Source organism: Rhyacophila brunnea, unplaced genomic scaffold (assembly GCF_057557595.1).
Source record: "Rhyacophila brunnea isolate RB1 unplaced genomic scaffold, BYU_Rbru_1.0 scaffold_21, whole genome shotgun sequence".
NCBI lineage: Eukaryota > Metazoa > Arthropoda > Insecta > Trichoptera > Rhyacophilidae > Rhyacophila > Rhyacophila brunnea.
The window spans coordinates 8,748,008-8,762,711 of NW_028232871.1; the positions used below are offsets into that span (position 1 = coordinate 8,748,008).

At 34.2% G+C, this 14,704-nt stretch overlaps 1 protein-coding gene across 1 annotated transcript; it reads right to left on the reverse strand.

Annotated features, from left to right (window-relative positions):
- Positions 1–416: 416 nt before the first annotated feature.
- Positions 417–14,066, reverse strand: LOC147070659 (brachyurin-like). The gene is made up of 6 exons (XM_085949227.1): positions 13,926–14,066; positions 7,734–8,007; positions 5,637–5,735; positions 3,188–3,330; positions 2,178–2,228; positions 417–533 (listed from the first exon to the last, which is right to left on the reverse strand). Exons 1-6 carry the CDS (start codon positions 14,064–14,066, stop codon positions 417–419), a joined length of 825 nt encoding a protein of 274 aa, XP_085805353.1.
- Positions 14,067–14,704: the final 638 nt, after the last annotated feature.

A 14,704-nucleotide genomic window follows, 5' to 3' on the forward strand; every position in this document is an offset into this window, starting at 1 on the left:
TCATTCAGACGTTTTCCCGTGGCTATCTACCAGTGGCGAAGGGTGGAGGTAGGCTGTTAAGAGCCCATATAATTAGTGTACATTATACTTTGTCAGTCTTACGTATTTTTTTTTCATTGAACTACATAAAACATTAAAAAGACAGCAATTTTCAGATAGTGTTTGCTAGTTTTTAAAAATCGATTAGATCTTGCCTATAGCAAGCATAATAGTTTAGGCATGCTATGGGCAATCCGATAAAAATAGTGCACTCTTTTTCAGTCATACTTATTTGTTTTCGTTGAATTAAGAATACTTAATACTTGATACATATATCACTCGTTCTCAATAATCTCCTGCCATCTGTGATGCGTACAAATGTCTTCCGAGATAATGTATTCGTACAAATTACATGTCATGGATTATTATTACTACTCCTAGTGCAAAATTTCGGCATTAACTTGGATCCAGTCCAGGTAGCTGCTGACTCTGGTGTATACCGTTGGGAAGCCAGCCTCGCAACCGTGACTACTGCCCCAGGAGACAATACCAATCTAAAAAATATCCATGTTTTTTTCAATAATTCGGCAATGGTACTAAATGACTAATTAACCAATGATATAAAATTAAGGACCCTTAATTAACGCCCACGATGGTCGATCAGCTACGGCGTCGGCTTATTATGTCGTAGATCCCAGGTTAGAATCCCGGGAAAAAATTCAAGGATATTTAAAAAAAATAAAAAATTATATGTTGGGCCCAGAGTGGACCTACTAGGTTGAGCAGGTGGCTAATATTCATTTCTCGCAAAAAAAAAAACAAAAAACTGTTAACGGCCCACGTGCTCGTCGTAGGTCAAAATTGAGTTTTTATTGTATTTTCAAACCATGATCCTGGACACTCCTTAAACGTTGTAGATAATCTATTTATATAAATTTGAAGCCTTATTATCCTTTATAGTTATTTTAAACATTTGATGACTGCATAAAGTATTTTTGTTACATAAAATAGTATTCTTTTAAACCTCTCGCTATAATGTTTTAGAATATGGTCATATTTCGGTACATAACTGTGCAGTGGTGTTAAGATTTTTTACGTGTATTAATTTTTAAACGCATTTATGAAACCATTAGTATAATTTATTATGAGATAATTTTTGTAAAATATTCACGATAAAAAATTATATTGATAATCTCTGTGATCCCAAATTTGACAAGAATTAGGCATTTTATTATTCAAAAAATCGGCAAGATTTACACCGTTGAAGATGATTCTAAAGATACTTATTATAAGCTATGTCTTTGACCATTCAAGTGTGATAAACATCTTATGAATAATGATTGCTTTATAATAATTATTGACCTAAGAATAAGGTAGTGTTTTTTTGAAATACGCCATTTCTTTTGTCATTCCCCAGTGGTTAAGCTACAACATACGGCCGTAGCCATAAATTGACAAACTATAATTGAAGTAGGGAGTAAAATGATATTGACGCGCGTGTTTGAACATGTACCGTTTAAAAAAAAATTAAAAAAAATTCGGTTAGGTACATGTTCAACCTCATTAAATTTCGATTAATATAATTTTTGGTCAAACAAATTTTGATAATTATCGTAAAATTTAATGAGGTTACCAGTGTGGACAAACTTTTAGATTTTTACGTTAAATTGCAAATCTAGCTCACTGTCAAATTAATATGTCCACGAGACGGAGCGATGATCTTGATGATTTTACGAACCGGAGCGGCGCTCCGGTGCGTTCCGGTTCATTTCGAGCCCTGATTTTATTCCAAAAATAGCTGGCCTACAAGTGTCCACCTAGTAAAAATTGGCTGGCAGTGATAAGGTTAATAAGATAAAAATGTAAAACCCATCGCCTGGAGTTTTGAAGCAGTTTTATATTACCTATATCCAAAAAAATATACATTTTCTGCAATCATACGATTTTACACAAATGCTATACTCAAACAATTGTCAATTATTTATGATGTCTCATCGTAGCCCAGTACGTAAAGTTTTCATCCAGGTACTCCAGGTTCGATTCCCGGTAAAGTCACATATATATTTACCCCCCCCCCCCTCAAACAATTTTTTGTGTGCGCACCGCACCTGCTTGCCAGTAGTACCCATTTCAAAGTAAGTAAGTTGGGAGAAAATAAGATTATTAACATTTATTATTTTTTTTAAAAGCATACTTACTTGGATAAGTTCGCCGTTATACATTGCAGTCAATGGACCACCAGAATCTCCCTGTAAAAAATAAACAATAATGAAGAAGTTACATACATATTCTTCTTCTTCTATGGCACTACAGCTATATACCTGGCTGCCTCAAATTGACCCCTCCACTCCAACTGGTCCTCCGCTCTCTGTCATAGAGTCGAGCCTTCCATGCGCTCGTAAGTAAGTTTAATGGCAATGACTTGAGTTATATATCTCCATCCATGACGCTATAAACATGTCTGAATGAAAAAAATTGTGTGCCACACTTGTTGTCCTAAGACAAAGCCGCATGGGCTTATACAACAACATACATCGTGATGCTTAAGAGAGAGTTTAGAAAATAAATTTAAAAAAAACCATCTTGACTGCGTCTTCCCTCACTTCGCTTTCTTTGTGGACCATTAGATAGGTCAGATGTCTAGCCGTGATATAGTCAACTGTTATTGCCCTCCCTTTCTCTCTAGTTGTCAAGTTGGTGTACTTGTGAAGGACAGAAATGGTGACATGTTCGTCTTATAGTAATAATATGGAGTTAGTTTTAGTTCCAGTCGAGTGTGAGACTTATATCGAGTTGATGTCAGTCTCAAGTCCCGGAATAGGTACTAGTGCTCGAGCTCTGATAAGTATTTACGCGTTTATCTGGTTCCATCACGTGGAGTTTATCGATTTTTTAGTGTTATAATTGGAACTTATAAACTAAATTCAAATTTTATGTGTAATTATGTAAATGGATAATAATTATATAAACAATTTGTGTAAAAATAGCTTCTAAAAAGTAAAGTTTCGTATGGAATCATTTTAAAGAAATATATATAAATTTCCCACTGCCCGAAACGCATACGTGCAAACACTCTATGTAAGATCACAAATATTAATAAGTATTTTGGAACAAGTTTCGATACTAAGTATTTTTTTTAGGCAGGCATACTACACTGTTTGAGAGGTGTTGCCGTCACATGGAAAGCAGTACTAGGAGAAATACTTACGTTGCAACTTCCTTTTAAACCAATTCCACTGGTACAAATATTAGTTTTCTCGACGTTATCACCGAATGATACGGCTTTTCTGCATTTAAAATTACTTATTACTTTCGCGGTTGTTTCTTTGAGAGTGGTAGACCCTTCTGAACCTGCAAAACAATCGTTCTAAATATAATGCTTTGCAGTAACATTTAGCGGTGTAGCACATACAAACTCGACGGGACCGCAACTTGCCAGTTGCCCTGAAGTTCCTGCCAAGGAACCGCGAAATATTTTAGTATTTGAAAAAAAAATCATAAAAACGTGATTACTGGACGATAATATTTCCCAAACTTAAATAAAGAACAAATTACAATGGCATAAGAACACCACTTCGTCGCTGTAGGATTGGTTTGTCGAATAGACCATATGTTCAGGAGACGAAAACAAATTTCATAATCCTATATTTAAATACATGGAGATATTAAAATTGTTATTTTTACAGCATATGAATGATGACATTACCATTACAAAGTAATTTAAAGAAAAGGATGGTTCTAGTCCATTTAGATACAAAATAACATTCTGCATTAAAAGGTGGATTTCGACAAAAAAGGATATTCGACAAACCAATCCGACAGTTACGATTTGCTAAATTCTTAAAATATGATATTATTTGAGCATCTCAAAAAGAATTATTGATTGGTATTAGATCAGATAATTCCCTTGAAGTCAAATTTAATGAAAGAAGTTTTGGATAAGGCGACAGCAAGGATATCCATCACTTGCAAAAACAGCATTGTTAATAATAATTATTCCTTTGAGACAACATACATATTATGGGAAACAGCATTTTTATCATTACTGGTAATAAAAAAATAAACATAGGTCGTGTTTTTTAACGGAAACTTTGGAGCAAGCCCTGCAAATTAGCATTTTAAACATTATAGCGGATATTTATTTACCTATTATGTAAAAATATGCAATCACACCCCTCTCATGAAATTGTTTTTAAATTTTCAATAAAAATGTATCTATAAATACAGTACTGTTAGTCACTAGGGATTCCAATCCCGGGATCCCGAGCTATTTTCGATACCTATGAATCCCGGGATTGATTAACATAATCCCGGGATTTCGGGATTGATTTTTTTTATCAATTTTTATGGAAAATAAAATAAAAGCGAAAATATAACAGAAAAAATACTTTTAATAAAAAATAACTACTTTAGAAATAAACTGAGTTTGAATGAAGTTTGATTTATAACCATGTGTAAGTTGCCGATTCATTTTATTTTTTAACATAAATTATTAAAATTGGAAAAAAACAATACTTCGCACTTTTAACAAAGTAATTCCACCATGATATCATACGTTTTACGGCAGTTTCATATTTGTCCGACTAATTAGATTTATGAAGCGGAAAGGCCATAAGTACGCCATGATTATTTGCTTTACTATTTTAAATCTCGCTAATACATTCATTAAGTCTTTACTATCAGAAACAGCAATCTAATATTAAATTCACATTATTATTAAAATTACAATATTATTTACTCCGTTAAACTTGTGTATTTCCAAGATTGAACGTATACAATATTAACAATAAATGTCTTAAATAGTATAAATTATACTAGATTTATTTTTGACCGATTTTATGAATGTTATTTGTAAATATAAATTTTTTATATTAACAATCAAAAAAATGCCAATCCCGGGATTGTCAAATTGTAATCCCGAAATCCCAGGATCAGAATTTTGGCTCGGGATTGGATTCCCTACTTAAGACTACACTTTTTGGATTGGATTTTTTTTCATGATTACGGGGGCCGTGGTATGAAAAACTTTGAGAAGCACTGATTTAGGTGTATGATTACAAACGTCGCTCTAAGAATGCCAAAACGAATATGATTTGGTAAGAGCAAACGTTGCTCAGAGTAATGTGTCACTCGTTACGACCAGAGATGACGGATCGAATTGGATTTTGCTTGGACAGTGCCGGAAGCCATGACATTTTTAACCAAAACCTATCATCCCTATTAATATTTTCAGGGTTTCCTTTACCAATCGTGAGAAATATCCCTTATTCCGACCCTGTATCTTGGTTTCGAACTCAAATTTGTGTTATGTATCCATTGAGCGCTTGGCAATTGCTGGTTTCGTATGCCCTCTCGAGTTCACTCACACGCTTCTTTACCGTTTGAGAAGTTTGGGCAATTTACTTTTTTGGCCATCAGCGACAGCTTAACTGGTACACACCTGCCGATTCCAAAGGGTGCAAGTCCTTTACATTTTCGCTTATCATTTATGCTGTAAAATTACGATAATTGTTTAATTTTAGGTCTCTGTGTAAGAAACCCTACAAATATTATCTCTGAAAACTGATGTCATGACATTATACAGCGAGTTGCGTAGTCTCTTGTCCATTGATTTCTTGTCAAGTCTGCCAATGTTATAAATAAAAATATATTCTTACGGTCATCAGTCTTGCCCCACCCGGAGACGGTGGCTCTTTCACCGACGAATAAATTTTGACGTTTTTCTCTTGGAGGTAGTGCAATAGTTTGAATGTTAGCTGAAAATTAATAGCATAATATAATATTTTAATGTCTTAATACCTAAAGCGTCAATCACATTGAGCTTCTCTACGAGCTGTTTGTTGGCGAATTTAAAAGCGGGCGATTCAGCTACTGCGATTTGATGATTATACACAAAACTATCCATTCGCTGAGAAGCCACAAGCCAGCGACTATTTTGACAGAACGTAGTTCGTTTTTTTTACCGGGAGGTTGCTACTGCGCTCTACTGCGCAGACGCAGTAGGCCCACACGCCGGCGTGTAGCGTATAAAGTTGACCGGCTTTCAACTTTTCTTGGTAGAGTGTTTACAACCTGCTTATTAGCTTGTTCGATGATTACACTGGGTGACTTTACAGACAGATTGTAAATTTGCCAACAAACAGCTTGTAAAAAGCTCAATGTAATTGACGCATAACTAAATTCAATATCGTTTCAGTAGTTTCAAGAAAAGGGAGACAACTTCTTCTTTTAGATAACAGAAAATACCACCGATCTGAACTCCTTGTAAAATGTAAAACAGAATGTCATATGCTAGGTACCACGAATAGGAAATAGCTGAATTCAGGGTTCGAAATGGACCGGTTGAACTATGCAATCAAATTATATTACAACCAAATATACGTTATCTCAACTTATATGGGTTGTTTTACCACCAAATTAAGTTCAGCGATGCAGCTCATTTTCGGCTTCACGGGTTTATTAATAAGCATAATTGATACACAGTGAGACCCATATAGAAGAGAACCTACAGCCTCCATTACATCTACAAAAATGCACCGTTTTGTATGGTTTACCCGCTAGTGGCATCATCGGACCCTTATTTCTGCAAAAATGAAGCCAAAGCTTGCATTACCGGACCATGATCAATGGGTTTTTTTTTTATAAATATTGATGACATTGATGCGAACGAGATGTGGTTTCAACAGAATGGTACTACAGTCCGATTTATATAAGCTGGCGTACACGTCATGGCGGCTCTTTTATGAACTAGTGGAACTGAATTCCTAAATTCCCTCGCTTCAGCATCTTAACACTGCATTACGTCCGCCCCCCGCCAGCTCCATCGTCAATGCGATGCTTGCGACGCGATGACGTGTACACCAGCGAACAGAAATCGAAGTCTACGTGCCATACGGGGACCGCAACCATCGACTTATTGAAATCAATATTTTTCGACGATAAGGTGATTTCGAGAAATGGGCCTTGAAATTGGCGTCCAAGGTCGTGCAGTTTGACACGTCCTGATCTGTGGAGCTACGTGCAGTCACTGGTTTATGCTGATGAACCAGCAACAATTGACGCCATGGAAGCCAACATTGTTCGTGTTATTTGTGATTCCCAACATTCGACATCCTTAGTGCTCTTCATCGAAAAAACTGCCGCGGTGGCCATATGCAGTGACGTCCCGAGACAAAATACCGCCCCATTCTTTTACACACTATTTTTATCATCCGTGCACGTGTCGTTTCTGGTCACCAAGGACATCGAAGGACAATGGAAGTAAACTAGACATCGCTAACCCGACAAAAAAAATGCAATACTATTAAACATGTTATGTCCATTAATACATTTTGTTTCCAACCAGTGAGCAGGCTTTTTAATATAAAGATAATATATTCATTATTGTTAAGTTAAGGAAGCTATTTCTATATACCAAATGATTCTCCTCTATTTGCCGCCCTTCGAGTAACTGCCGCCCCAAGCGATGCTCAATCTGCTTACCCCTACGAGACGTCACTGGCTATATGCCCTAAATTGATTTAAAATATTAATATCATGTATTTATTGATCTATCGAATATAAAAAAATGATAAATTTGTTGTAATATTTTTTACAAATTTCAAGTTCTTTCGCGCTTCAAAAATATCCTTTATTTAACCAACGTTTATGTTTGACGATGCGGTCGCTTAGCGGGTGAACCATTCCATTTACCTGCTCGTGTAAATGGCCCTTCCAAAAAAAATATGGCGTCTCAGAATGTAAATCAAACTAACCATTTAATTGGACAGTTGGTATCTTCAGCAGGGCGATATCGTTTTCAAGGTGTTTATAATTCCAATGGGGGTGTACGATAGAGACGTCGGTCTCGATTACGAACATATTATCATGGTAATCTGTGATATCATGGGCGCCGAGAAGAACGGTGAAGTTTTTTACGTAGAATGTTGCTTGGTGGACACAGTGTGCAGCCGTCAATACGTAGTTTTGAGAGATCAGGGAACCTCCGCAGAAGAACTTGTTTCCTTCCAGGTTCGACCAGATTCCAACCTAGAATAATTATAATTGTCACGTTTATCTATTTATTTATTTAAGAAAACAAAACATTGTGGACATTACAAATCCAAATTCAAGACGTACACAACAAATGCGACCACGTAGGTAATTGACAAGCGCATGTAAATTTAAATTCATTAGGACACCAGGACCTACGAGATTCAAGAGAGTGAAAAGTAAGTATGCCTTGTATAAAGGCAGCCGGAAAATAATCATTTGACGAATTATCGAAAGGAAAATAGTTAAATGTCTTAAAATAATATATCGGAGAAATTTCATCTGGATGCGTTCTAAAATAAGCTTATAAGGAACCTCATAAGGACTCCAGATAATAGGCCTATATATTATTCAAGAATACTAGGCACTAACAAGACGTAGAGTGTACGCATGACATTTGGATTTTTGAATAGTTTGGTTTGTCGCATGATGAATCCTAGAAGCTTACTCGCACGTAGAGCAATACCGGTGTCCCAGTATTTTTAAATACCGAAATACCGGTTTCAAAAATCGGACAATACCGATATATTATTCGGTATTGAAAGTAGAAACAAAATGTTTTAATTAACATATAAGGTTTAACTGGACTGTATTTTTGTCGAGTTGTGCGATGTCTGGTTTACTTCTGTTGCCTTTCAACGCCATTGGTGATAAGCAATTACACGTGCAGCTGTTACCAACTTCCATAATTCCACTATTATTTTAGTTTACTATTAAATTATTTTTTCTAACATCGAACCTTTTTCAACAGTTTCTATGTTTAAGGGCCCGCTGAAGAGCCCGCCGTTCAAATATAATTTAGTATAAAAAGGACCTCGGCGTCGTAACTACGTCAATTTAAATCGATCTTTTCGCAAAAATCACTAATCATCGGAGATTTTATTTCAAGAAATATTATTATTATTACTGATAATTTCTGCCGCGCGGAGAATTATTATTATTTTATGAACACCTGCGAGATGAAGCCGATCAGAAAACAGGGCTGTCAAAATAATATTAAGCATTCATATTTTTTAAATGTTAATTTCATCATGGTTTTTAATCAAACCTGTGCAAGTACGTACTGATAACTTGGGTGGATTTTGTAGCAAACATACTATTGATATATATACGGGTATATTATTATTATAACCCAATTCAAATTGAACATAGGTTGATACTCAAATACTATTATAGTATGTTTATGATTTCGAGAAAATAATACGATGGTATAATTAATCCATATCAATTATTTGAAAACATTACATTCGCACTTTGCACAAAATTACAAACACATTCGAAGTTTGCCGCACACGTACAGACCACGTGATATTTGTTTACGCAAAATCGTCGCTTTTCAAAATGGCGAATTTGATTACCAGATTTTACTGCGATGAATCAGTATGTTCCTTTTTGTCTTTTTTTATTCGTAGGTTTGTTTACTATGTACACCGAGAAATTTCCATTTATAAACTCGGAAACGATTTTTACAGAAGAGTTTTGGAATATAATGCAACCAAAACTGGAAAAAATTCTATCATGGGTGTTGACTTCCTGAATTAGCTAACCCCAGGTCCATGCCACTACGTGAACCACAGTGGATATTAAGCCATTTCCACACTGGCAACAAGTTGCTGGCAACCTCATTAAATTTTACGATACTTACCATAATTGCTTAAGAAATTTTACAATAATTATCGTAAAATCTAACGAGGTTGCCAGCAAATTAACTTGTTGCCAGTGTGGACCCGGCATTAGATGCACAAAACTTAAATAATATATATTATAAATAAAAATTTAAAATTATAAATATATATTATGATTTATGTCTTCGACAGCCCTGATGAAATGAATGTGAAATATGAGTCGGATCAGTCACAGAGCAAATTTATTAACACAAACAACTTTGACACGACCTTTTTATATTAACTAGTAGACCAGATATTATGGACCACATGTTAAAAAATCATATTTTCAATTCTCAAGGCCAATTCTGTAGAACGTCCTCTTAAGGCCCGAGAGTTCTTCAAATGGTAGTAGATGGAGTAGCATTACCGAATTTGTGCGTGCATCTCGCTCGCTCGCCCGCCCATGTAAACGTGCAAGAAAGAGAAAATTTGCTGCACATTTAATTATTTTTAACACTGCTGGCAAAATAAAATGCGTTATTGCTCATTTGTCAAAACGATAGAAATAATTTTGAGCTCAAGAGTCAGCAATAATTATGTGTTATCCATTTTATAACATATTATTAGTAAGAACAGGATGTATATGCTAGTAGGTACATGTTTTGTTAGGGTGTATGCATAGCTATGAGAGTTGCACAGAAATCCGTTTTGAAAAACGCAGAATCCAAAAATAAAATTGTATTGTGCATATTATAAATGCATATTTGAAACGTTAGAGCATATTTGAAACATTAATGCATATTTCATAAATAAATAGCTACATATTTTAGGGCTTTTGCATTTATAATTTTAGTTTTCGAAGTTATACTTCTTTAGGCGCGTTTGGGAAAACAGATCAGAGTGTTTCTTTTATTTTGTTAACTGTCAATTCATGGTGGAACTGCATTGTATTGTTGTTTTTATTTAATAAAACGCAATTTTTTAAGGTACTTATTCCACTTTTAATTAATATATTAGGACCGGTTTCGTCCGCCTCAGTGGGACATTTTCAACTGAATATATTTTTTTAAAACAATATTTATCAAACAAAATTCAAAGCGATAGGTACATAATAATTATCCATCCAATAATACCTTCCCAATAACAGACTAATTTAAAACTATTGAGGTTGGACATTAATATTTCATACTACGTCAGAGGCATTAAACAAATTATTTAAAATATTAACAAACCACAAAATATGAAACAATCTACACTTACAATAACATTAATATCAACAAATTATTATGATTAGTCAAAATTTACAATAAAAAGTTTATAAAAAATAAAATAAACAATATTATCAATTGAAGTGAGATCGAATAAAAAACAAATACAACCAAAATATGAGTCAAAATTAAATAAAAATAATAAATAATGTACAATATATAAAGTTATGTTATGAAAATCCCAAATATTAAATAGGGTATAATAATGGAGAAGACACAAAATATAATTGATCATTTAACAAATTAGAATTGGGCAAAAATTTATACCTATTAATTTCTAGGATTTCCTGTTTATCCAATTTTATAGATTTCTCATTCAAATGCAGGATTTTAAAATTTTTACTGATATTAAAAGAGTGATTATTTAAACTTAAATGATACCTCGCAGTAACTATTGGGGTTTCTTTAAGGTGGCGCATCAGTGAAACGCCAAATAATTTTCAACTGTACGCGCGACGAAATGTTGGACTCGCTGCCATTCAGTGAGAGAATGTTGACCCAGAAACACGTCACTTTGCTGCGTGATGGCGACGGGTCAATTAATTCTAAAATCGTGTAAAGATGACTAAAAACGTTACCCATTTACTTTAAAAAGAAAACATGTCAATGAATATATTATTATTGTTACTAATAGAACAATAAACAGAACATAAAATGGACGTATGTTGGATTTATATGACAAATAATATTACGTTTGACAGGCGTCATTTTCACCCGCCACCCGCAATCCGCGCATCGCCTAGCAACGATCTTTTTAGACCGTGCCTCAACTAATGCATGGCCTTAAGGACTTTGGCACGCAAACTACTCTACTCGATGCTAGTCAAATGAAAATTGTGCCAGCTGCAATGCCTTATTGAAAACTATTCAAAGTATTGCTAATTTGAGTTCGGCCAGGGCATATGAAACCACCTTGCAAAAACCCTGGAAAATTCTTTGTAGCGCAAGGTGGTGGTGATTTTGATGAATATTTGTAGTGGTTAGGGATTCCAATCCCGGGGTCCCGAGCTATTTTCGATACCTATGAATCATGGGATTGATAAACATAATCCCGAAACTTTTGGGATTGATTTTTTTTATCAATTTCTATGGAAAATAAAATAAAAACGAAAATATAACAGAAAAAATACTTTTAATTACAAATAACTACATTAGAAATAAACTGAGTTTGAATGAAGTTTGATTTATACCCATGTGTAAGTTGCCGATTCATTTTATTTTTTCACATAAATTAATAAAAAATGAAAAAGATTGGAAGAAAACAATGCTTATCACTATTTATTAAAAAAGTAATTCTACCATGATCTCATACGTTTTACGGCAGTTTCATATTTGGCTGACTAATTAGATTTATGAAGGGGAAAGGCCATAACTACACCATGATTTGCTTTACTATTTTAAATCTCGCTAACCCATTCATTAAGTCTTTACTATCAGAAACAGCAATCTCATATTAAATTCACATTATTATTTATATTACAATACTATTTATTCCATTAAACTTGTGTATTTCCAAGATTGAACGTATACAATATTAACAAATAAATGTCTTAAATAGTATAAATTAATTATACTAGATTTATTTTTGACCGATTTTATTAATGTTATTAATTAATTAATTGGATAGTGGTCAATAACTTCGGGCCTTGTCAGCATTATTTAGACAGTGTAAGAATTAGCTAGTCATTTAAAGATCGCACAATCGTCCTATCTGCAGCTACACGCTTAACGTTCAAAGTGCAATAATGCAGAGGCCAGCAGATTTCTCAATTGCAAACTTCATCAAAAATGACTCATAATTCATGCATTTAATCAGCGGATCATAGTTGATGAGTTAGTCAGTCTAAAAACCTATTAGTATCAATCATCTTCTCCGTCCGATCAGTAAGCTTCATGTCAGTTGCTCCGCACAGCATTCTATTCCAGCGAAATTCACGATCCGCGCACAGAGTTTTGATTTTTATCAGTTATTGGAAACAATCGGTCATGCCACACGAGGGATAATACAAAGTAGTGCAATTAGGAAACTACCCGGCTGAAAAGAAAAATTTTGCATGGTGGCCTGGTTAAAAGATCGCGTACAATATGCGTGATTTGTGAAAAAGGTCTTCATGGTGTTTGTTTATTGGAACATTTAAAATATGTATTGCAAATGATTTTATTTCATTATTTTTTTATAAATGAAACTGTTTTTATATAGCACAAATCCACTCTACTTTAAAAACTGAGTTAAGTAAAAGTCTTTCCCATTATTTAAAATGCATAAAATAAAATAAAACATTGTCCTTCCACCAAGAATTTGACTGTAAACAATTTTTTATAATATGGTAAACTGAAATTTGTATTTGGTATTGCTTTTATTGTAAAAAGGGTGATGCCATGAAAAAAAATACAATAGTTATAAGTTCTAAACCTACCCAGTCACAAAACATATATGAATCGGGTTATATTACACAACAATAAAACTAAATAGATAAACAATGTTTCGTACCACTGGTGCAGTAGTATGTTCCCAAATTAACTTAACATTTCAGGCATCAAAAGCAAAACGACGATCGTTGTTAGCATTTTTGGCCATAAGTATATAAAATAATTTAAAAAATGTGTACGCATTCCCGTGCAGAGAGAACAATACATTACAATAGGACGAATCTCTGCACGGGAGAGCGTAAACTCGGGTCGTATATATCGTTGCGTAGCATTCTAATGGTTAAATTAGGTATGCACGTGTCATTGCTGTTTACAAAGAACGTGACAACGGAAGTAAACTAGATATCGCGAACCCAACAAAAAAATCATATTAAAACTTTTATAGCACCTAATTAGAAGAGATACATTTTGTTTCCAAGGAGTGAGATGATTTTTTTAATGGAAAGATATTTCCGTTATTACTTATATACCTACTTATTTCTATATTTACCTAGTGATTCTCCTCGATTTGCCGCTCTTTGGGTAACTGCCGCCCCCAAGCGACGCTCAATCTGCCTACCACTGAACGTCACTGCACTAGGTGTTAATGAGATAGTGATTAGGTGAATACCTGGAATGGCTTGGAGTGCGGTTTAACGTCTTGTCCTCCGATGATCTTATTCATAATTTCAAAATTATCGGAGTCATTGACAGGTGTCATCTTCACGGACACTGCCGCTATGCACATAACTAAGGCCACGGCAGCCTTCATGTTAACTTGAACTAGTATATCCCAACACAAAAATTCCGAGAGCCAGTGTTGCCTTTTATAAAGGAGCACTTTTTTGTAAGATTTTTTAAGCATTAAGATTAAGCATTTTTATCGTTTATTCGTATTAAATCGCACTGAGCAGATATAATCAATAATAATATACTCAAGAACGTGTTACCTTATCAAAATAATAAAATTACCAACCAGCTACCTATAAACCTTCGCACAAGCATTGACATAAAATTTAAATATATATTTTTTATAATAAAATGAAACCGAAATCGAACTATGGAACGGTGGGCAACCATAATTAATTTGAAAACCGGATCCGGAACTCTTTATATATCAGTGGCGAAGGGTGACTTTTGGAAACAGGTAGGCTGTGGAGAAAGCACATTTGTTAAATGTATTTACGGGAAATAAGAAGATAATCTGACATAACTACTGATGAATAGGTAGGTACACAAAAACCGATGAAATTTCAAAAGTCACTGATGGTATAAAATTAAGCAATTAATTTGAATTATGTATTTCCTAAATATAAACTTAAGATACGCTCAAAATATATTGAAAATATCCGTTGTTGTGAATCTGTTCCATGGCAATTTATAATTTAACCCGTAAACTAGACATTTTAA

Excerpts from the sequence above, each read along its gene's own strand:
- LOC147070659 (XM_085949227.1), bottom strand. The coding sequence starts at position 14,066 with ATGAAGGCTGCCGTGGCCTTAGTTATGTGCATAGCGGCAGTGTCCGTG. Across the intron at positions 3,331-5,636 it reads GTGGGGCAAGACTGATGACC|GTTCAGAAGGGTCTACCACT; the intron begins GTAAGAATATAT and ends ATTGTTTTGCAG. Across the intron at positions 2,229-3,187 it reads GTTTAAAAGGAAGTTGCAAC|GGAGATTCTGGTGGTCCATT; the intron begins GTAAGTATTTCT and ends TATTTTTTACAG.